The 24,802-nt window shown below is 34.1% G+C and overlaps 1 protein-coding gene across 1 annotated transcript; it reads right to left on the bottom strand.

Moving 5' to 3' along the window:
• Positions 1–1,615: 1,615 nt before the first annotated feature.
• LOC135123177 (alpha-tocopherol transfer protein-like) lies at positions 1,616–3,049 on the bottom strand. The gene is made up of 7 exons (XM_064047671.1): positions 3,031–3,049; positions 2,659–2,915; positions 2,452–2,611; positions 2,143–2,398; positions 1,977–2,087; positions 1,816–1,918; positions 1,616–1,764 (listed from the first exon to the last, which is right to left on the bottom strand). The coding sequence occupies exons 2-7, from the start codon at positions 2,792–2,794 to the stop codon at positions 1,616–1,618; spliced, it is 915 nt and encodes a 304-aa protein (XP_063903741.1). The 5' UTR covers positions 2,795–2,915; positions 3,031–3,049.
• Between the last annotated feature and the right edge of the window lie 21,753 nt (positions 3,050–24,802).

Raw genomic sequence — 24,802 nt, 5'->3', positions numbered from 1 at the left:
TAGTAAAAAATGTCAAATGCAGGAATGGCTCTTTAAACATAGTGTTGAATTTGACAAAAAATGTTCGAAGAAACAGTTGTGGGATTTAATTAAACCCTTCAGAAACAATAGAAAAAAAGATATAAAGTCCATAAAATCAAAAATTGTTGGAATTTTAGAAATTTCTGAGTCTCTGTAATCTTCCGAGTCTAAAGGACTCCCTATGTCTGGTTTTTGAAGTAGTTTAAAAAAATCTCGGAGACTCTTCAGCCTGGTTTTTTGAAATAATTTGAAAGAATCACGAAGACCACGTGTGCCTGGTTTTTGAAGTAGTTTCAAAGAGTCTCGGGGTTTCCTTTTGTTTTGGTTTTGAAGAAGCTTGAAAGAATCTCGGGGACAATTTTTGTCGGGTTTTTGAAGTAGTTTGAAAGAATCTCGGGGATCTATTGTATCTGATTTTTGAAGTAGTTTGAAAGAATCTGGGGGACACATTGTGTCTGGGTTTTGACGTAGTTTGAAAGAATCTCAGGGACTCCTCGTGTGTAGTTTTTTAAGTAGTTTAAAACAATCTAGGAGACTATTTATGCCTGGTTTTTTGGAATAATTTGAAAGAATCTCAGATATCACTTGTGCCTGGTTTTTGAAGTAGTTTCAAAGAATCTCGGTGAGTCCTTTTATTTGGATATTGAAGTAGTTTGAAAGAATCTCGGGGTTTTCTTTTGTTTTGATTCTGGGGAAGTTTGAAAGAATCTCGGGGTCTAATTTTATTTTAATTTTGAAGAAATTTGAAAAAACATCTGGGTCTCCTTTTGTTTTGATTTTGAAGAAGTTTGAAAGAATTTCGGAGTCCCCTTTTGTTTTGATTTTGAAGTAGTTTGAAAGAATCTCGTGGATCTCTTGTATCTGATTTTTGAAGCAGTTTGAAAGAATCTCGGGGACACTTTGTGTCGGGTTTTTGAAGTAGTACGAAAGAATGTAGGGGAAATCTTTTGATTGTTTTTGAAGTACTTTGAAAGACTCGCGGGGACTTTTGAGTCTTGGTTTAAAAGTAGTTTAAAAGAATTGACTAGAATATTTAAATTTTTAGAATCGTGATATCAATGAAACATTCAAAATTTGAGAAATTTTTTAACCTTTAATTTAATAAAACATAACCTAACAAAAGAAGTTCAGGGAATTTTTATTCTTCTGCATCGACTACCAACAAACTCACTAGATTTTCATGGCCAACCCTACTATATAAAGACCGTGAACGGATAATATAACATGTATGAGAAATGATAACAGAATTTTGCCGGTATTTATTTCCGAAACGATGATGTAATAAAATAAAAGACTAACCCACTTGGTAACACTTTTATTTTCCTTATTTTCCAAAACGGGTCTTATCTTACCTTATGAATGAGGTTAACGTAGTAGCTGGGGACCTTGGGAGAGGTTAATTCACGAATTACTTATTAAAGAGTTTATATCTCTTTGAGTCACACTGTTCCCAAAAATATTAGGATATTGTCAAGGTCGAAGATCAAGGTTGGATGGCAGGTTTGTTGATAAAAATAAATCACACAATGATTTAGTTCTAAAATTTTAACAGAAAAAAGTTAAACAAAAATAAAAACATAGAACTAAATTAAAATCAATCGATATCAAGTTTTTTAAAACTACTATAAACCCCTAAAGTGTCGTTATCTTCCAGTTTCGCCGGCCTCAAATTTTCGTCAACTTTAATTTCGTCCAAACGATCAAACAATTTCTGGTTTTTCGTACACCGTGCTTCTAGGTCATCTAAAATTTCCACTATTGGCTTTTTCAGACTTATTTTCCAAATCAAATTACCTTCCAGTTCTTGTAAGGATAATCCCTCCCCTCCAAAATCGACAGGAAGCAAATTCAGAGGAATTAGTTGCTTCAAGACCTCTTCGTCTGAGTGAATATAAATCTTCAACGAAAATTTAAATTAGTCTCGACGAACCATCATTTTCAGAAAGTACATTTACCCTTGCGGCAAGTTTTGGTTTCAGGAAAGATTTGACTAAATTTACCGCTGTTTTCAAAACTGGTGGCAAATTTATAACGTGTACGACTTTAATAAGTATGGAGAAAACTTGCTAAAAATTTTAAAATCTAATATTGTATTTGGACCTAAATTCCGGTTTGTGTTACTTGATAGAGTAAAACTATGGTCTTATAAATGAGCACCGGTGTAAGTTTAACGGCGATATTCAACGTGTGTCCTTTACAGTCCAAAACTAGAATATCCCCATGCATGACGTCGTATCTCAGTTTTAGCTCCTGCATAACCAGATATTTCCTCATAGTATATACAGGTTCGTATTTGTCTGGGATGATTTCTCCTTTTGCTTTGAAGTAAGTGATTTTGCACATTTCGTCGGTTAATTGGGGGTAATCCACGAAGTATCTAAAATTGGAAAAACATTTTTTCGTTAATAAAATCTTATTGTTTGTTTTTACATCATATCTTTAAATTCCTTGAAGTAGGGACGTTTTGGATTCATTTCGAACGCGATCTCTGGTACTCTGGACCTAACGGAATAATAGTTGTCGATTTTTTGTTTCGTTATCTCAAAACTGCATTTATTGAGGAATAAAAAATTTTTTAGCGCTTGTGCATCTAGAATCGAACGGTGTTTTATTGGTAAAAGTGTATTAAAAACATACCCAACATTTTTGGAAGTTGCGGTTGTGTTTGTAGCCATTTTTTAAGACGAATCGTATCTTCATCTAGTGCCTTTCCAGTACTATTAAATTGTTTTGCAGCTTTATCAAACAAGCCGTCGACTTTGTTGTCCCGCATTTTTTCTGATTACGCACTAAAGTTTGGTAAATAAAGTTACTAACCTTGACAGTGTCGTGAATTAGCACATTGTTCAAAGTAATGTGCGTAATAATGCATCTACGTAACACATTAAACGACACTAAAAAAGACAACATAAATTTGGAATCACCATAATTTTAAAGATCAGAAGGTTAAATTGTTATCAGATTTGGTATGATAGTACACATAAAATTATTAAAAGTTTGGTAACTCACAACATGCGTGTTAACAACATTCAACCGACTGACACAATGTTACAGTTCTTGTGTCTCAATTATAATTACATATCTAAAAAAAATTAATGCGTAAAGTTAGAATTAAGAATTATAATAATAACATTCAGAATATTTTGTTCAATTTACACTTATGAATAATTTTAATCATCTGTTGTGAGGCGATAAACTCATTCCAATCAAAACAATTGTCTACGGGACATTCTTCCGACCTATAAACATCAACCTTTTAAACACTACGCACATTGCTCAGATAACACTATTCCCGTTGATAATGTGCTCTAAATATATGTTACAATGCAAAATTGGCCACTTGCGGGCGTTCCTCTAATTTATGACTTGCAGCTACGCAGACACCAGCACAAAGATCTGCCACCTGAGTTTTGTTCATTGTATCGTTTCTCCTTCTTATTTTGTTTTTTTTATCGTTAAAGTATACCTCACACTTTTCAAACTATTGCATTTGCATTCATACTTTTTCAATTTGCTTATACAGGCCGATGCAAAAAGAAATTAATGACGCAAAATTTATTTACAAAACAAATTTTACTAAATAATTTAACTTTTTTTAACTAGGTGTTCGAACACTGCCGCAAAAAGTTCAAAGCATCAGTTTCGACAAATAAAATACAAACAAATTTAATATTATGTGATTTTAATAATTATTTCTCTCAAACTTGTTCCTCGTGTATTTAAATTCAAAACAAGTTTACCTATAGTTTAAGAATAATTTTAATATTGACTACTTTTTGCTCATAGAGTTCGTTTACACCACATCGTGAGATTCCTTGAGCTAAGGACGTTTGCGATTCATTTTTTAGAGCGTGTGCTTCTGGAACTAAAAGGTGTTTTAATGCTAAGAGTGTGTTAAAAACAAACCTAACATTTTTGGAAAATTAACTTATAAAACAATTAAATTCACAAAATCAAATAATTTTCGAAAAAGTGTACTTGTACTTGAAATGACTTTCGACCAATTTTTTTAATACCATTTGGCTGACTCGCTAACATCGCAAAATCTATTTACAATACAAATTTTACTGATTTGATGTTCGAAAACTGTGTCAAAAAGTGCTAAATACCAATTTCGACGAAAGCAATACAAAAAAAAATAATAATATTATGTAATTTTAATACTTTGAAACTTGTTCCTCGCGTTAAAAAACGCGAAACTTTATTAAAAAAAGAACATTAAAAACAACATTAAAAAATTCAAAACAAGTTTTTCTATAGTTTAAGAATAATTTTAACATTGATTTTTTGCGTTAGCTTTCTCATCGCTATCTCCACAGAGTTCGTTTACACCACTTCGCTAAATTCCTTGAAAGAAGGACGTTTTCGACTCATTTTTAAAGCCTACTTGATAAGTTTTTTTTTTTTAATCATATGATATTTGAAAAGACGAAAATTAAGATCCTAACAAACTGATTTTTAAATTTATTAAATTTAAATTAAATTATAGCGTCAATTTATTAATCAATCTCGCTGTGAATTTAAGAACGGTCACATGGAAAGTCCCTTCTAACCTAACATTTCTTCTTTTCTGTGGTTTAGTCACGGACATACTAAGTCCTTTTCAAGGATGACTCGATTATAAATTATTTATATTGCTCACAAGAAAAGTAAACTGTATTAACCGTCAAATGCAGAAAACACAAACATGGTTAAATGGGAAAATACGAGTATCTAATGAAAATTTAAAGCTTATCATTGTTTCGTTTTTATAAATTAGGAAATTTAGAGGACTATCTATCTTTAGGGATTTAAGATCTCAGTACAAAGATGTCAGTAATAGACTTTATAATTTTTATATTAATAATGCTAACAAGATTAATCATAAGAGAAAAATTGATAGGAGTGTTCAAGGTGATCCTGAAATTTGTGACATTTTTGCCAGATTCTTTTCGTCAGTTTTTGTGACCTCTTTTTTGTGACGACATTGATCATTCATTTATGGTTAATAATTCAGGTTTAAAAGTTAGCGTCTTTGATTTCTTTGAATGTATTTCTCGTTTGAACCCTTCAAATATTTTGGACCTGATGGTGTCCCAAATATTTTTTTGAAGCAGTGTACTTTCCCTACTTTCGGAAAAGTCGTTATCTCACACCAATTTTGATAATTGGTGTGAGATAACTAAGCTAGAGAAGCCAGCAATTTAAAAATTCTAAAAGGATTTCAGGGATTTCAAAAACTCCAAAGATTCCACACGTTCCAAATATTTAAAAATTGGTAAGTTGATAAAAATTCTAAAGTTCCAAAAATATTTAAAATTCTAGAGATACCGAAATATCTAAAAATAATGCAAATCTGAAAGCTCTAAAGATTATAGAAATTCTGGTGATTCTAGTTTCTAGAGATTCTAAAGATTCTAAAGTTTCCAGTGGTTTGAAAGATTCAAAAATGATAAAAGCTTTCACGGATTACATACACTAGAAATTGCGAATTGTAATGACACTTAAGACTCTAAATAAACTAAAGTTCTAATGTTCTAAATATAAAAAAATCCAACAAAATCTTAAAAATTTTAAAGGACCTGGGTAATTAATGATTCTAGAAATTGCAGAAATATTAGGCTTTATAAAACTCCTAGTAATTCCCAAAGTGTTCCAAATTTCCATAGATTAGAAGGCTCTAAAGAGTCTAAAGACTCTAAGGACTCTAAGGGGTCAAAAACCAATACTTGAAAGATTCTAAAGGTTTTAAAGAAATTCCAAAAAGCCGAAGATTCTGAAATTTGTAAAAATCGGGTGAACTCTTAAAATGCCAAAGATTTTAAAAATTCCAAAGAAAACAAAAATCTGAAAGACCTGAAAATCGTAAAGAACGGAAAAATGCTTTCTTTAATTTTTATAATTCCTAAAAGCACTGAAAGCCTTGAACACCCTGATTATTATATTATAAATCTTGGCGTAATAAGATTCCAGAGATTCACAATATTCCAAAGATTTAGACTCTTGAGATCCATAAATTTTAGAAATTCTGAAAAAATTTGGAAAGTGTGGGAAAAATGTGGCAGAGGTAGAAATCTTGAAAATATTGGAAAAGGTTGAATTTAAAATTTCTGGTATAACTGGAGCCTGATAATTTTAGAAATTTTGCAAAATGTGGAAATTCGGGTCATTGTGTGTACTTCCGGAAATCTGAAAAATTGGGCTAATTTGGAAAATCTGAACATTCTGGAAATTTTGAAAATTTTGCAAATTACGAAAATTCCCTAAAATTAAAAGAAAATAAAAAAATATTAAGTCTCTAAATTTCAAAAGTTTACAAAACATTGAGTTTGTAGATATTGAAAAAATTTCAGTTTGAAATTTTAAAAGGTTTCAGACCTTCCAAAAATTCTGAAGACTCAACACATTCTAAAAATCTTTCGGTTTTCATACACTAGAATTTGCGAATTGTAATGACTCCAAAGATGCTAAATAAACTAAAGTTTTAGGTTCTAAATAGAAGAAACATCCAACAAAATCTTAACAATCGTAAAGATCTTGGAAGTATTAATGTTCCTAGAAATTGTAAAAATTCTAAACTTTATAAAATTTCTAGTAATATAAAGTATCGAAATTTCCAGATATTGTTAAGGCTCTAAGGACTCTGAAAACTCTAAAGATTCTAAATACTTACTCTAAACGACTCAAACGTTAAAAAGGTTTTAAAATGCTGTTCCAAATATTTCAAAGATTCTATAATTGGTAAAAAGCGCATGAACTTTTCACATGACAAAAATTTTAAAGATTCCAACGACTCTAAACAAAACAAAAATCCTAAAAATCTAAAAATCGTAAAAATCTGAAGAACGCTTCCTTTAATTTTTTATAAATCCTACAAGTTAGGGATTTTGAACACACTAATTATTGTCTTATACATCTCTAAAGATTCCAGAGATTCCAAAAATTTCAAATATTTAAACACTCTTGGGGTCTATTAATTTTAGAAAATCTGAAAATATCTAGAAAGGGTGAAAATCTGGAAAGCTCGAAAACTGAGGAAAATGTTGAATTCTGGAATATCCGAAGATTGATAATTTTATAACATTAGAAAATCTGGAAATTTAAAAAACCTACTCAATTATAGGAATTCTAAACATTTTACTGAATTTGTGAAAATATTGCAAATATTGTGGAAGTTCAAAGTCTTCTCTAAATTTCAAAGATTTCGATGATTCCGAGGGTGCCAAAACTCTAAGGAGTCTACTAAACTGATATATGTGCCCTTGCTAAAATGTTAATGATGTTATAAAAATAAAATATATGAAAAAATTTACTATAATGATGAAGCTATTGTATGCAAGAGCACGCTGTCTAGTAGTGAAACCTATATACTACACTAGAAGATCAAAGATCAAAAGGTTAATGGAAATTTTGCATGACAGCTTGCCAAAAATTGATATGGATTTAGTATCTCGCAAAATAGATTACAAGGTAAATTCATGTCACATTCGAAGTTCATAAAATCAAAAATTGTTGGAATTTTAGAAATTTCAGAGTCTCTGTAATCTTCAGAGTCTGAGGGACTCCTTGTGTCTGGTTTTTGACGTAGTTTGAAAGAATCTCAGGGACTCCTCGTGTTTGGTTTTTGAAGTAGTTTAAAAGAATCTGAGAGACTATTTATGCCTGATTTTTTGGAATAATTTGAAAGAATCTCAGAGACCACTTGTGCCTGGTTTTTGAAGGAGTTTCAAAGAATCTCGGCGAGTGTTGTTATTTTGATATTGAAGTAGTTTGAAAGAATCTCCGGGTTTCCTTTTGTTTTGATTCTGGGGAACTTTGAAAGAATCTCGTTGGTCCGTTTTGTTTTAATTTTGAAGAAGTTTCAAAAAATCTCGAGGTCCCCTTTTGTTTTGATTTTGAACTAGTTTGAAAGAACTTCGGGGTCTCCTTTTGTTTTGATTTTGAAGAAGTTTGAAAGAATCTCGCGGGCAATTTGTGTCGGGTTTATGAACTCGTTTGAAAGAATCTGGGGGATCTCTTGTATCTGATTTTTGAAGTAGTTTGAAGTAATTTGACACATTGTCGGGTTTTTGACGTAATTTGAAAGAATCTCAGGGACTCAATGAAAAATTCAAATTTGAGAAATTTCTGGAAAATCATGGATCTATCAAAATTGTTCGTTCATTCGTCGCTGGGTTCACGATACTGATCTAAAAAGCAATCACACCAAAATTAAAGGTGAAGGATCAAGTTTTACTATTCTCCACGCGGCTTGTTCAACGGGGTTCTTGGATGGTTGTAACAATTTTTTAAATTCAAAAAACAATGATAGATACTATCATAAAACGATAGACGGGACAATTTTTCAAAATTGGGTGGTTAATCAGCTCATTCCTGCTTTGGCAAAGTTAAACCAAAAATGTGTGGTGGTTTTAGACAATGCACCGAATTATTCGGTTCAGTTGGATAAACCACCCACTTTTTCTAGTAAAAAATGTGAATTGAATTTGACAAAAAAATTTCGAAGATACAGTTGTGGGATTTAATTAAACCCTTCAGAAACAACAGAAAAAAAGATATTTGGTAGACGAGACATAAAGAGAAAATGGCCATGAAGTTCTTAGATTACCTCCCTACCATTGTCAATATAATCCAATTGGGGATTTTGTAAGAACTATTACAAGCATATAAATTCTCAACCTTCATTAAAAAATAGGGTGGAGACTTTATGGCTTGAGGCGCTTTCTAAATGTACTCCAAGCATGTGGCAAAATTTTTGTAAACATTGTGAAAAAATTATTTTGGCAGATTGGGAAAAATTATGGGAAATCTTACGTACGAATTTATACCTCCTTGCATTTTTTCGCTAGGTGAATCTGATTCAGAATCTGAATTTGAAAATGACGGTGATGATACAGATTTTCATAGCGAAAGAATCGAAATGGAGTGAATTGTAGCTTGTCGGGGGGTGGTATTTTTACGCATCTTTCGTTCTAAATTTACCAAGGTAGTATGTGAAAAACTACCTGACGTACAACAAAATAAGTATAATTTTAATTAGATCATCCACGTTGTTACGTTGCACCAAATTTTAAGCATTTTATTTTTTTTTGTAACTCTTCATGGACCTGGAGAAGGCGTATAGTAACGTTCTTATTAATAAGCGTTTGGAAGTACTTAGTAAAAGCAAATAAAGATCACTTAGGTAAGCATTAGTAATAAATATATAGATAAATCATTCAATTTAAGGTCGGAAAAATGTTTCAGAAGAGCTAAACCCATCAAAGCACTAGAGCAAGGTTGTTGTCTTTTAGCAACCCTTTCAGTAATCTTAGAAAAGTGAAAAAAGAAGTTGGAAGATTTGGAAATAAGCTGTTCACAAAGGTCGAAATTTCGATTTCTAAGAAGAGTGGGCGAGCAGAACAAACTGATGATTGAGAATTAAAGACGAGATGCTAAATGTGGCATGCGACAATAGTCGTATGTAGAACCCCCATTCATATAAAAACAATATTTAAGTGAAATTTTAGTGTTTGTTCCTTACATATGAAATAATATATAATTCAGCTCTGCAGGCCTTAAAGGCCCTGGGCTTTTTTAACAATAATTTTCCATTTGTTCCTGTCGGCTGCTTTGGATCTCCAATCTTCAATGCCTAAGTTTTAAAGATCTTTTCGAACATCATCTATCCACTTCAGTTTTGGCCTTCCTCTCTTTTTCTTTCCTCCTTTTAGGCGATCTAATACGTTTCCAATTGTCCTTTCCTCTGGTGCTCTTCCGACGTGGCCTAGCCATCTTAGTCTCTGTGCTCTGATTATCTTCGTGATTGTTGGTTCTCCGTATATTTCCTCGATCTTTCGGTTTGTTCTTCTTCTCCATTGGTCTAGTTCTTTTATACCTCCATATATCTTTCGTAGTATCTTGCGTTCCCATACTTCCAACTTCTGTTCCTTTTCGTTCGTTAGCGTCCATGTTTCACTAGCGTACAGGACTGTAGGTCTTACTATTGTCTTATATACTTGTTTCTTTGTTCGTCGTGTTACATTCTTACTCCTCAGAAATCTGTTTAATCTTCCTACACTCTTGTTTGCTTTCGCGATCCGTTCTTCTATCTCTTCGTTCATTTCGTTTTTGTTTGTAATTACTACTCCTAGATATTTATACCTATTTACTTCTTCGAATTCGTATGTTGTTCCTTCTTCTGTAGTTACTTTCAGTGATTTTGCTAGGGTTTGTTTTGTTTCCATCTTCATAAACTTCGTTTTCTCTTGGTTGATCGCTAAACCCATTCGTTTCGCTTCTCTGATTAGATTTTTTGTCATTTTCTTCATTTCTGCTTCTGTTCTCGTTATACATGTCACGTCATCTGCAAAGGCTATATTTTGGTGTCTTTTTTCGTATATCGTGCTCGTTCTGTGGATGCCACTTCTCCTTATTATTGCTTCGAGTACTAAATTAAACAGGGTAGTTGATATTGGATCTCCTTGCCGGAGTCCTGTTCTTACTTGGAATGGTTCTGACAACAGACCATTTATCCTGACTCTGTTTCTGGTGCTCTGCAGGGTCATCTTTGTCACTTTTATTAGTTTTCTTGGGACTCCCAGTTCTTGCATGGCTTCTAGCAGTTCTTTCCTGTTAACCGTGTCATAGGCTTTTTTAAAGTGTATGAACAGCAGATATAAGTTGATTCCCTGTTCGTAATGTACTTCTTGTCGTTGCTTCAATATAAATATCTGGTCTACAGTAGATCTATTTTTCCTAAACCCTGCTTGATATTCTCCTAATATTTTTTCCATATGCTGCTTTAGTCTTCGGTTGATGCAAGTGGCCATTACCTTATACGTTACGTCTAGCAGCGCTATTCCGCGATAATTTTCGCATTTCGTAATATCTCCTTTTTTAAATATCGGGCAAAGTACTGCTTCACTCCATTGTTCTGGCATTTTTCCTTCCTTCCAACATTCTAGTACTAGTCTATGTATCTCTGATGCTACTGCCTCTCCTCCGTACTTTAGCATCTCGCCCTTTATTCCGTTTTTACCAAGACTTTTGTTGTTTTTCATCTGCCTTAGTGTTTCTCTGATCTCTCCTTCGTCAATTTCTATTGTTTCATCTGGGTCATCCGAGTCGTTCACTCTTTCGTTCGTATCTTGCTGTGTATCCTGTTCGTTTAGCAGCTCTTCAAAGTATTCTGCCCATCGTTTTATTCTTGCTTGTTCGTCTCCTATCAGGTTGCCGTCCTTGTCTTTACAATATATTACTCGTGGTTGATAGCCTCTTTTCTCTTTTTTCACGTCCTGGTAGAAGTTCCTTATTTCATTCTTGTTGAAGTTTTCTTCTATTTGTCGTATTTGTTCTTCCATCTTTGCTCGTTTCTTATTTCTGCAATCTTCTTGTACTCTTTCCTTTTTTTTTTTGGTAATCTTTTTGGTTTTTCTCATTTTTTGATTTTAGATATTTCTGTCTGGCTGACCTCCCCGCTTCTATTGCTTTTCTACATTCCTCGTCAAACCATTCGTTTCTATTTTTGTTGTCTTTTTTGACGAACCCTAGTACTTCTTCCGAGGTCTTCCATATGTTCTCTTGTAGTTCTTCCCACCTCTCTTCTATAGGTATGTCTTGCTCTGTTGATCTTATTCTCTCATTCATCTTTTGTTCGTATTCCTGTTGTACTTCAGCTTTTTTAAGTTTGTCTACATTTATATCACGTTGCGTCTTCTTTCCTTCTTTTTTCTTCGGTATTTCTTGTTTGAGGTCTGCTCTTACTAGAAAGTGGTCTGAATTCGCCTCTGCTCCCCTGTAGCTTCTTAATCTGGTTATTAGTTGGGCATCTCTCCTTTCTACCAGTATGTGGTCTATTTGGTTGATCGTTTTTCCGTCAGGCGACATCCATGTGCCTTTGTAGATCTCTTTCTGCGCAAAGAAGGTGCTTTTGACTACCATTTTATTTTCTTCTGCAAACTCTATCAGTTTTTCTCCATTTTGATTCGTTTTTTGGTGTTTGCTTTCTTTCCCGATTGTTGGCCTGTAGCAGTTCTCTTTATCTATCATTGCGTTGCCGTCTCCTATGACCATTTTAAAGTCATGCTGTGGTATTTTCACATATTCTCTTTCTAGTTCTTCGTAATATTCTGTTTTTACTTCTAGATCTTTCTCTTCAGTCGGTGCATGTATATTCAGTAGGCTTATTTTCCTGTACTTACTTCTCAATCTTATATAGCTCATTCTTTCTGAGAATGGTTTGAAGGTAATTACTGCTCCTTTCAGGCTCTTCTTCACCATGAATCCTGTTCCTAGTTCTCTGTTGTCAATTCCGCTATTAAATAATATGTAGTTGTCTATTTCAGTGATGAATTTGCCTTTTTGTTTCGTCTCTTGTATAGCTGCTACATCTATATTATACCTTTGTAATTCTTGAACTATTTGTTTGAGTTTTCCTTCGCTATATGTTCCTCGAACATTCCATGTTCCTATTCTAATTTTCGGGTTTTTCTTTCTCTTCGTAATTCCTATCGGGTCATCCATGAGCTTCGCATACGTCGTCATTGTTTTCCGGTGTGTGGTTTCTTCCTGTGTTAGTTTTTTGGATTTTCTTTGGGGTGCGACGGTGCTTTCACTAATTTGTCTAATTTAGTGTCCCAATGCCAGACTTCTCCTGCCCATATCATCTTTTTGTATCCTACTTTTGCCTCGACTCCTTTCCCTTTTTCTGCTGCTGCTATTCCTCTTATTTTCTTCTGTATCTCGCTCTCTTGTTTGGTGTAATCGTCTTCAATAAACGTTTTTGATCCTTTTAATTTGTTCTTCTGTTTCATGATTGCTCTTTTTGTGTCCCAGTTCTCTATCTTTGCTACTACTATGACGTATTTTTCGCTGACTAATCTTGCGTCTTGTATCTTAGTTTGGATTCCTACCTTACTTTTTAGGAGTTCTTCAACCTCTGCTGTTATTTCGCTTCCTTGTAGTTTCCCTCCTTTGATTACGATGTTGTTTCTCCTTTCTGCTTTTTCCAGTTTTTCTAAGTGTTGCTCCACTCTTTCTAATCTTTCGGTCAGTCTTTGGTTTTCTTCTCTTAGTGTTGTTACTTCTGTTTGGTATGCTCTTTGGTCTCTTTTCATTTCTGCGATTTCCTCCATTAACGTTTTGAACGTATTCTTTACTTCGTCCATGCCTCCTGCTTGTACCCTCTTCTGCTTCCTCTGTACTCTTTGACCGTCCGGTGATGGTGAAAAGGAGGTTTCTCTTTTTCGTTTCTGGTTGTCTTGTTCTTCTATTGCTAGTTTGTGTCCTTTTTCCGGTTCAGGATTCCCGTTTAGCATTCCCTGGCCGACTTTCTTGCTTCCTGTGTATCTAGTACGTTCCTGTGTTGTTTACTTCGTGCCGCGATAAGAACTGTCACCCAGACTATCTCTTCGGAGGTTAGGTTCTTTTGATTCCACACTTTCCCGAATAATTGCTGTCCTTACACTTCTTGGTGCTTCTTACTCTTATTCCACTTCACTTCTTTGTTTTCTACTACTTCTCTTTCGCTTTTGACGCTCGATATCTCTCGATTTTCGAGTTTGGATTTCGGAACGTGTTCTCATACACACACTTATACTACTCGTATTTTGTATAAACATATGAAATAAACACTTAGAAAAAACCGAATAACTGTTTTAAGTAGCGTAAAGTTTGAAATGGATACCGCTAACTTGGTCATTGCTACTGAAAATTGAAAGTATCGGCAACAATGTTTATATTTCTGGCATATTTTTTAACCTTTAATTTAATAAAATATAACCTAATGAAAAAATTTTGGGAATTTTTATTCTTTTGCATCGAATACCAACAAACTCACTAGATTTTCATGGCCAACTCTAATATAATATATAAAGATCGTTAACGGATAATAGTTTGAGATTACTTATAAGTATAATATAAATAAGCTTTCTCTCCAAAGTGGTAACAGCTCAAGCCTCAAAAATCGTCTCCTGACCAAATCCACTTCTTCGTTTCCACACGAAGAACCCTTCTTCCGGCATCTCGATCCGCCCGTCCGGAACCCATCAGCGGCCAGCGTTTCCGTCTTCTCCATCACTCCTCTCGCATTGTCGTGCCTCTCGAGTGGCAAAGGTGACAATCAGACTTGACGTGTGACTCCGGCAAGGGTTAACACGTGTGCCTTCTTCTCCTCGGCCATTGTTTCGTCTAACAAACTCGACGAGTGATTTATCGGCCGAGATCGTGATCGATAATGCGAAGATTACTGATGGCGATGGCCATTAGATAATTTCGTCGAGCGGTGGGCGGGGAGCGGGGCTTTGTTTTGGAGTTGGAGACAGTTCGCATTTAAAGGCAAATACTGGAGGCATGTTCACATGGGGTCACGTACTGGACACGAACGTGACAGATCCAGCTCCATATTAGATTACACGTCACAGATCTATCGGACACAACATTCTAATTGGCATTAGCATTCCTGCATTAGTGCCATCATTATATTCGCACGTACGTCGACGGGAAGGGGCTTGTTAGCAAACTTGCGGTTTTTACACTTGCGAGGAGAGTTTACAGTGTTCACGCAGAAGGATAATCGTTAAATACGGCGATAATACGGAGTGTGGGCCTGACCCCGGCTGCGCTGGCTTTTTTGGGGGGAAGTGTGTCATGGGGATGGTTCTGGTTGCTGCTTTGGAAAATATGGGCTAGCTGGGGCAAAAATAGTTGATCAGTATAACATTGTATAACATAACGGTGTAGAAAATCCTTTGCCCGTGTCTAATAGGAAACCGGCTTGACATTTAAAAGTTTCTGTATATTATATTCAGAACATTTTTACATTACAACAAAAATTTCGAGAACTTAATTTTATTATTGCTGATTTTTACAACGTCGCTAGAAACACTGTGCGAATATTTCGTGAAACAGGAAGTGTCTACCACAAAAAAGGTGCTGGTCTACCATGAAAGCGTAGCAGATGTTGAAGAACGCATGGAAAATTGGTGTATGGTGCGCAATGTCTCACACACGTATCATTGAACCCAAATTCTTTGAGGAAACTGTAACAGTAGAAAAATATCGAAAAAATATCATAACTGCTTTTGTTCAAGAGTTACAGGATGATTGCCCCCACGACGGATTTTTTCAACATGACGGTGCCACGCCACATATAACAGTAGACAATTTGAATTTTTTACGTGAATTACTTGTTGATAGTGATAAGTTTATATTCAGTTCTTTAGGACCCTCCAAGGTCATCAGATTTAACCCCTCTGGATTACTTCTTGTTCGGTATCTAAAAAACACTATTTTTAAAAGTCCAATTCACACCATAGAAGAACTAAAAGACAGAATTACCAAAGAGTGTGTAATTACATAATCTGGAAAGTATCCGAAACTAAGAAGATATAGGTTCATAATCGCACAGCATTCTTTGATCTAAATTATTAATGAACAAACGGTATTTAAAAAACGTCCAAAATTTCATAATGAATTTTGAAAAAGATCACTTTTGAAATAATTGTCTAAACATTCTTAAACTGTTCTGGGATATAGACTTGACTCCGAAAATATGGCGTGATTATGGTGAAAGTTTTCTAAATATTCGGAACTAACTTCTAGAGCTTAAAATCTACAACAAAATGGATTTTGGTAAGTTTCGAAAATGGTCGAAAATAGGTCGAGATTTGAAGAATGAATGAGAACACTAACAAATTTCACTTTTGAAAAAGTTGTCGAAGAATCCACCAGATATGCTGGGACATAGATCTCCACATGCTGATTTCAAAAATATAACAATTTTTTTTAAATATTCGATTTCCAAAAGTTAGATATTTCAGTGATCTATTCTGGAAAAAATATTTGAATCATGGAAGAACCGAGGTCGGGAGCGGCTTCTAGAACTCGAAATCTACAAGAAAATATACTTAACTTAAGAAATTTGTAGAATTTGTTGAAAAATTTCACTTTTAAAAATGTTTTCTAAAAATCTGCAAAAAATTCTGACACATAGACCTTCACGACGTACTTATTCCAGAAATATAGTGTGTTTATGGTCATAGAGCAATATTTTCGAAATATTCGGTGTGAGATTCGAATTTTTTGACATTTCTAAAAACTCTGATATTTCAATTCTCGATTCTGAAAAAATGACTTGAGTTACTGAAGAGCTGAAGCCAAAAGTCACTTCTGCGTTGAATTTCGAAAATGGTCAAAAATGGGCCGAAGTTTGAAGACAGGGGAGTATTCGAAAAATCCAAAAAAAAGTTCTGGGGTATATAGATTACGACGCGCTGATTCCAAAAAAACAGCGTGTTTATGTTCATCAAACAACATTTTCGAAATATGCCGTTCTAAATTCAATTTTTTAAATTCCAAAAATTTCGTTTGTTCAACTACCGATTCTGGAAAAACAGGTGGAATTATCAAAGAAACCAGGCCGTAAGTAACTTCTACAGCTTGAAATCTACAAGAAAATATTTTTAGTTAAGTTACGAGAATGATTAAAAATAGGTCGAAATTTGTTCCGTTTTAAAATCAATTTTTTAAGAATCCCAAAAATATCTTAATTTCAACGGCCGATTCTGGAAAAAGGGTTTCGAAAATCGTCAAAAATGTGTTCAAATTTGAAGAAGGTAGGAATGTTGGAAAAATTTTATTTTTGAAAAAGTCTAAACATCCACAAAAAATTCTGGAGTACCGAAATTCCGAGGCGTTGATTAGAAAAACCTAGCGTGTTTATGTTCATCGAACATTTTGGAAAAGTTCCGTTCTAAGATATATTTTTTTTAATTTCAAAAATTTCGTTATTTCAAGGGCCGATTCTGGAAAAATGGTTGGGGTTATCAAAGAAACGAGGCCGGAAGTGAGTTCTAGAACTCGAAATCTAGAAGAAAATGTATTTAGTTAAGTTTCGTAAAAGGTCAAAAATGGGTCGAAATTTGAAAAAGGGGAGAGTATTGGAAAAATTTCATTTTTGAAAAAGTTGTCTAAAGATCCACGAAAAAAATTCTGGAGTGTATAAATTTCGACTCTTTGATTCCAAAAATACAGCGTGTTTATACCCATCGAACCACATTTTCGAAATTTTCTGTTCTATAGTCAAATTTTTTAAAAATTCAAAAATTACGTTATTTCATCAGGAGATTCTGGAAAAACAGGTGAAATTATCAAAGAAACGAGGCCGTGAGTGACTTCTACAGCCCGAAATCTAAACAAAAATGTATTTAGTTAAGTTTCAAAAATGGTCAAGAATGGCTCGAAATTTAAAGAATAGGGTAGTATTGCAAAAATTTCATTTTTGAAAATGTTGTCTAAAAACACACAAAAAGTTCTGGGGTATATAGATTCCCAAGCGCTGATTACAAAAATATAGCGTGTTTACATTCATCGAACAAAATTTTCGAAACGTTCCGTTTTAAAGACAATTTTTTTATTCCAAAAATTGTGATATTTCGATGGGCAATTCTAGAAAAGCGGTTGGAGATATCGAAGGAACGAGGTCGGAAGTGACTTTTAGAGCTCGAAATCGTCAATAAAATATATTCAATTAAGTTTCGAAAATGGTCGAAGATGCGTCGAAATTTGAAGAATTGAAAAACATCACTTTTGAGAAAATTGTCTAAAAATTCACAAAAAAAATCTGGAAAATAGATCTCTTGTATGGGTTTTTTCTGGAAAATGGTAAGAATTTGCCAAGCTGAAGCTGAAAATAATTTTTTGAGGTGGAAATCGACACAAAAATCTCTTCAGGAAATTTTCGAGGATGGTTGAAAAAATGTCAAAAATTTCATAATAGGGGAGTAAAGAAAAACTGAGCCTTCGAAGAAGTTGTGTAAAACTCTACAAAAAATTCCAGGACACAAATTTCGTTGTACTGATTCGAAAATATATTATTGGATGCAAAAAAACTGTCAAAATGGACCCGAATGAAATTCGAAATTTGGAAATATATAAAATCAACTGTTTAAAAATCCTAAAATTGGAGACATATCATATGGGTTATTCTAAAAAATGCAACAAAAAAAATCTCTTTAGCGAATTTTCAAAGGTGATTGAAAAATTGTCCAGAATTTCATTCTGAAATAATGGTAGAAGTTTTCAAAGAAATGATGCCGAAAATAACTGTTGGAGGGCGAAATCTATTTTCATAGGGTGCGAAAATGAAAAACCGAATTTTTGTAAAAGTTCTCTCACAATCCAAAAAAAAGTCCCGAATGATTTTAGATTTTTGGTTTTATTTTATTGAGTCTGAAAGTACTTCTAAGCCTTGCATAATTCACCTATAAAGATGAGCTGATATATTTCTCAGCAGCATGGTTTTTTTAAATACGGTCAACAGCATCAAATTAATTTTCGTATTGATTAACTTCATCTTAAGTAGGTTTAATTAGGGTCTTAAGATGCACTCTGTTTACACTGATTTTAGTAAAGCGTTCGATATCATGTGATCAGGAGTTCCTCAGGGTTCTATTCTAGGTCTAATACGTTTTTCCTTATTTATTAATGACATTGGTCTAATCTACGAAGTAACTTAGTAAAGACATTCAAGAACTTATTTTTCTTTGATTGGTGTACCCTAACCAGAATGGTGGCAAATGTTGATAAATGCATTAGCATCAAATGCAGTGGAGAAATCACTTGTTTCAATTTGAATTATAATTTAAATGGTATATCTATTATTCTGCTAGTGTTGTTAAAGATCTAGGAATTTCTTTGGATTCTAAATTAACTTTTCATGATCACTATGATAATATGTTTTCTAAAGCCAATAAAACTCTTGGTTGCTTCAAACGTTATGAGAAGACTTTAGGAATATAAAAACTTTAAAAATTCTATTTACAACACAAGATAGACCGATCTTGGAATACAATTTAAGAATATGTGATCCCATTTATCAGACACACTGTTACTGGTATTATCTTTTTCTTAAAAAAAAAAAAACTGGATTTGTTTAATTCCACAAGAAATTCAGAGGCGAAGGAAGTTCTGTCTGATAACATGAGACCAATTTTTGTTGTTTCATTTTTTGTGGCTTTTTTGTCTCCTTTTTTTAGTTCCTTTTTTTATCGTCTTTTTTGGTCATTATTTTGTAGCGCTTTTCATTGTTTTTGGTCGCTTTTTGATTACTTTTTGTCGATTTTTTTCTGTTTACGTTTTTGTCACCTTTTTTTGTAAATTTTTCTTTTTTTTTTCTCCGTTTTTAACGTTTTTTTGTACACCCTTTTTTTGGTTATTTATTTTTCACTTTTTATGAACATTTTTGTCGCCTTTAAAAACGAACAAGGGGAAGAAAAAGGTGACCAAGGAACTAAAAAGTCACTTTTTTGTTGCCTTCTTTTGTTTCTTTGTCGACTTTTCTATCGTCCAGGCGCGGATCCAGGTACTTTATTTTGACCAATTTCAAAATTTTGAAATCATATTTCATTTTGTAAATACAGTACAATCTCTATAATCCGAACTCACGATTGTCTCAACATCCAGTAATCCGAACAGAGGCTATTTGAAGTCGATGCCTCTTTAATCCGAACAAAAACTCTGCAATCCGAACTGAACTTGAAAACATGCATCTACTTCAAAAAATGACGTAAAATCTTTCTGCATATGTTGTATGGAATATTTTGAAATTTTTAAAAATTGCCATATTTCAAAGCACTGAATTAATTAACTAATTCTGGAGAAACGGATGAAGTTATCGGAGACCCGAAATCTACAAGAGAAAGTATTTGGTTAAATTTCGAAAATGTCGAAAATGGGTCGAAATTTGCATGAGAAAAATTTCATTTTTGAAAAATTTTCCTAAAAATTCTGAAAAAATTCAGGTAAATATATTCCGACGTGCTGATTCCAAAAATATACCATGTTTATGGTAACGGAGCAATATTTTCGGAAAATTCGCTGTGAAATTCGAATTTTTCGAAATTTTTAAAAATTGCGATATTTCAACTGGACGATTCTAGAAAAATGGTTTAAGTTATCAAAGAAATGAAGCCAGAAGTGACTTCTGAGGTCCAAAATCTACAAGAAAATATATTTAGTTAAATTTCGAAAATCGTCGAGAATGGGTCGAAATTTGCATAATGGAGGTAATACGAATACATAATGGAAAATTTCATTTTTGAAAAATTTATCTAAAAATTCTGAAAAATTTCAGGGTATAGATCCCGGGGTGTTTATTCCAAAAAGATATTTTGTTTAATAAAATTTAGGTTTATTTCTTGAAGTTTGTTTTCAGTTGTGTATGAAGTTGTTATTCAATGCCCTTTCAGATTTTTGCGAAAATTGCTGAACCGAACAAATCGTTAATCCGAACACACCTTTTTCCCAATTAGGAATTAGGATTATCGAGGTTGTAATGTACACTATACGTGTAACGAAAAGAATCAAATGTCACCCATGTTATGTGAAAGAGTATACTAGCTAAAATTTTATAAATTTTTTTTTGTTTAGAACGAATTGCTGTTAGATAGGTAAAATCACACAAAAATTGCCCCCCCCCCCCTGAACGAAATCCTGTATCCGCGCCTGCTATCGTCTCATTTTTTGTGACCGTTTTCTGTCCCATTTTCTTCTCCCTTTGTCGTTTTTGGTCATCTTTTTGTCGCCTTTTTCATTGTCTTTTTTTATTGTGATTTTTTTTGTCGTCTTTTGTCATATATAATTTAATTGTACACATCACGAAAATTTATGTTCTTTTAATTGTTAAAAGCGTTATTTTTCATTTGTTGTCGGATAAATGAATAGCTCTTGCGTTATTGCAGTAAAAAATACCTATATCGACGACGGTTTTTGTCACTCAAATACCGTCTTCTATATCAAGTTGTTAACAGCCCGTTCCACATCAAGCACTCACACATTATCCCAACACTAGAGCTAAGTACTTAATTACTTTTCTCTAATTAGATATGTTAATAAGTTAAACTCCGATCCTTATCGCGCACCTTTCGTGCTGAAAAATTATTTATTTCCGTACTTTTTATTCAAGAGCGTGTTAAAGTCGGAATTACCGCTCTAATCGCATTACTTGATAAAACGAGAACTCAAATATTCCATGTAAACGAGCACATACACCGATAAAACAGCCTCTACCTATTCTTTGTTTTCTTCCAGAACGCCACCCGATCAAAATTAACGATTCAACTTTTCCAAATCCTCCTGTCCTCCCCCGTTTCCGTTACAAATTCCGCCACATACGTCCACTCCTGCCCAAACCCCCCTTACAAAAAACCTCCAGCATAAAATCGCATGACTCGTATCGAAATGTCCTCACACGTCCTCGACACAAGGCAAAGGTGAGTCTGGCACGTTCACCCTCCCAGCCCAGAAAAAAGCGAAGAAAAAGAGCAAATTTAGCAACATGTTACATGCGTCCACGAAGAGCTCGCGACGAAAACGGCATGGAAGTGGGACGGGGTAGGTGAACGGAACGAGGAGGACAATCCTCGAAAGAAATGCTAATCACGGCGCAGTAGTCGCGCACTTCGCTCATTTATCGATTGCTACGTGACAACTCATTGCAGCTTTTTAGTTTTACTGAAGGGAATTGCTCGCGATTGCTTTCTTCCATTTGATGAGTTTTTGAGAATCCGAGCAGTGAAAAGAAAGCGATAAAATAATGGACTCGAGACGAGATTTAATGCAAGCGCTTCCGGTATGTCCCGGACGAGGCTTCACCTACACGTCGAGGATTGTAGAGGCAAAAATAAACGACGAGGGGCGATGGGGGGCGCTTCCGGGGCAGGACGACGCTGGTCGCCGTGATAGAGGGGGCTTTGGTGATTTGTTTACGGTTTTTTACCCTGAAAGGGACGGCTTTCTCGGTTTTTTGGTGGCTTGCCGGACACTGGAATGCTAGCTTTTTGCTTCCGTGTGTTTGTCTGTCTGTCAGTCTGTCTATCCGTCTGTCTACCTTCCCTGCGAGGGTTTGGTAATAACCACTATATCGGTTAAGACTGGTTTTGGTAAATGACAGGGGTTAGTACCTGCTAAAAAAGACTGACTTACTAAAATATGACTGATTTTGCCAAATGATATATACCGCTTACCCTTCATTTTCTTAGAGTGTGTCATTTGACAAAATTAGTCTTATCTTGGCAAGTATTGATCTCTAAGGCTTATAACAGCCTTAGAGTACGAAAAAATAGGCCTCCCGTTTTCGTCTGTCTGTCTGACTGTCTGTCGGTCTGTTGGCAGTCTATGCCTACCTAATCATCCTACTAACAATGTGATGACGTCACTTTAAAATTGTACACAGTAAATTTGCTTTAAATTTTATAAAATAGCATACTCTTACGTGTAGTTTATGAATCCGAATCAAGAGTTATGACAAAATTTTGTAATTTAATTTTGAAACTGCAAAACCGAATGCTCCAAAATTGCAAAATGCGAACGTTTGAAGCTTATCTTAAGCATGGTAAATCGTTAATCAAAATTTATCCGTGTATCGCCCTCCCAAAAAAAATGAATGCTGAAAATTTTATAAATTTAGTAGTATCATGAAAAATAAATATAAGTGACATCATCGCCTGAAAACTTGTTTGGTCTACAGACCAGAGCCAACTCAGGCCAATATCGACTCTAAGCGATTTATCTATAAGTCGACTTTCGTTGGAGCTGATCTGAAACACATCCACTACCAAGAACTAACCCGTTTCGACCATCATGCTTTTTTAGTTTTCGATTTCTCAAATTTCAGATTTCTCGGTACGAAATGCAAATTTTTGAAAATTAAAAAATTTTGATATTTGAACGGTCGATTCTGGAAAAACGGTTGCAATTACCAATGGAACGAGACCGGAAGTGAGTTCTAGAGCTCAAAATCTAGAAGAAACTGTATTTGGTCAAATTTCGAAAACGTCAAAAATTGGCCGAAATTTGAAGAAGGGGGGACCATTGAAAAAAATTTCACTTTTAAAAAAGTCGTCTAGAAATTGTAAAAAAATTCATGGGCGTAGATCTTGACATGCTGATGATAAAAATATAGTGCGTTTGATGTTCACGGAGCAACATTTTCGAAAGGATCGGTATGAATTGCGAATTTTTGAAAATTTCAGAAATTTCGATATTTCAACGGTCGACTCTGGCAAAACGGTTGGAGTTATCAAAGAATTTAGTTAAGTCAATTTTTTCAACATAATCAGTTTTGGGAACTTTCCAATTTTTGTTTTTTTTTTTTTTTCGATTTTTAAAATTTTTGTTTCTTCGATAATTCAATTTTTCAATTTTTGGCTTCCTTTTTTACTTGATAATAATAGTCTTCATTGAACATAATTTTGTAAGAACATGATGGTAATTTCTTGTAGAAAATAAGAATTTTGCAATTAAGCTCCGCCCTCGGCCAATGCCCACCCACCCCTATCTCAATTGTGATGAATTTTCCATTTCTTGTCACTTCGAAGGGCGGACCTTAATTACAAAATCCACATTTCTTTAGAAAAATTTACCATTTTCAAGATGTTTTAAGTTTCTTGTTGCGAAAAGATGACTATACGTATATTAAGGAAAAAATTGTTTGAAACTTGTTTCGACAGAACTTCCTTAGCACCTAAAGTACAATGAAACATATCCCGCATTTTCCGTATTTCTTGTACAGAAATATGGACTTTGGGGTTAAGCCCCACCCTTCGGCCTACGACGATTAAAAAAATTAATCACAATTGAGATAGGGCGGGTGGGTGGGGCATATCCATTTCAATAATACAACACTTAACATATCAAATGGTAACTTCGAGGTTAAAGTTATGTTTTAAGTATTATAACGGTAAAAGTAAACTCTATACGTTGCGAAAAAGAAGCCCCACCCACCCGCCCCTATCTCAATTGTGATGAATTTTTCATTTATTGTCATTTGTAAAAGCGGAGCATAATTACAAATTCCACATGTCTTTAGAGAAATTTAACATTTTGAAGATGTTTTAAGTTTCTTGTTGCGAAAAGATGACTATACCTATATTAAGGAAAAGACTGGTCGAAAGTTGTTTCGACAGAACTTCCCTAGCACCTAAAGTACAATGAAACATATCAAGCATTTTTCGTAATTTCTTGTACAGAAATATGGACTTTGCGGTTAAGCTCCACCCCTCGGTCTCACTGCGAATAAAAGAATTCATCAGAATTGAGATGGGGCGGGTGGGTGGGGCTTATCCATTTTTGTTCATACAATACTTAAAATAGCAGATGGGGAATTCGAGGTTAGAATTATAATGCTGTAAGTAAACTCTATACGTTAAGAAAAAGAAGCCCCACCCACCCGCCCCCATCGCAATTGTGATGAATTTTTTATTTATTGTCACTTCGAAGGGCGGAGCTTAATTACAAAATTCACATTGCTTTAAAAAAATTTACCATATTCAAGATGTTTTAAGTTTCTTGTTGCAAAAACATGACTATACGTATATTAAGGAAAAAATTGGTCGGAAGTTGTTTCAACAGAACTTCCCTCGCACCTAAAATACAATGGAACATATCTCGCATTTTCCGTAATTTCTTGTACAGAAATATGGACTTTGCGGTTAAGCTCTACCCCTCGGTCTCACGACGAATAAAAAAAATTCATCACAATTGAGATAGGGCGGGTGGGTGGGGCATATCCATTTCAAAAATAAAATTCTTAAAACATCAAATGGTGAATCCGAGGTTAGAATTATGTTTTAAGTGTTTTAATTTTGAAAGTAAACTCTATACATTAAGAAAAAGAAGCCAATGATTAAGCTCCACCCACCCACCCTATCTTGATTGTGATGAATTTTTCATTTATTGTCACTTCGAAAGGCGGAGCTTAATTAAAAAATCCATATTTCTTTAGAAAAATTTACCATTTTTTTGATGTTTTAAGTTTCTTGTT

Source organism: Zophobas morio, unplaced genomic scaffold, assembly GCF_036711695.1.
Source record: "Zophobas morio isolate AGI-343-1 ecotype UQ-CSIRO unplaced genomic scaffold, CSIRO_AGI_Zmor_V1 ptg000006l, whole genome shotgun sequence".
Classification (NCBI taxonomy): Eukaryota; Metazoa; Arthropoda; class Insecta; order Coleoptera; family Tenebrionidae; genus Zophobas; species Zophobas morio.
The sequence above is the reverse complement of the archived record's forward strand: the minus strand, read 5'-3'. Positions and strand labels throughout refer to the sequence as shown.

What these genes read in the sequence shown, in the direction of transcription:
- LOC135123177 (XM_064047671.1), bottom strand. Translation starts at nt 2,794, where the DNA reads ATGCGGGACAACAAAGTCGACGGCTTGTTTGATAAAGCTGCAAAACAA. An exon ending in AACCAAAACTTGCCGCAAGG is followed by an intron (nt 1,919 to 1,976) that starts GTAAATGTACTT and finishes TTTTCGTTGAAG; the next exon opens with ATTTATATTCACTCAGACGA. An exon ending in ATCCTTACAAGAACTGGAAG is followed by an intron (nt 1,765 to 1,815) that starts GTAATTTGATTT and finishes TGGAAATTTTAG; the next exon opens with ATGACCTAGAAGCACGGTGT.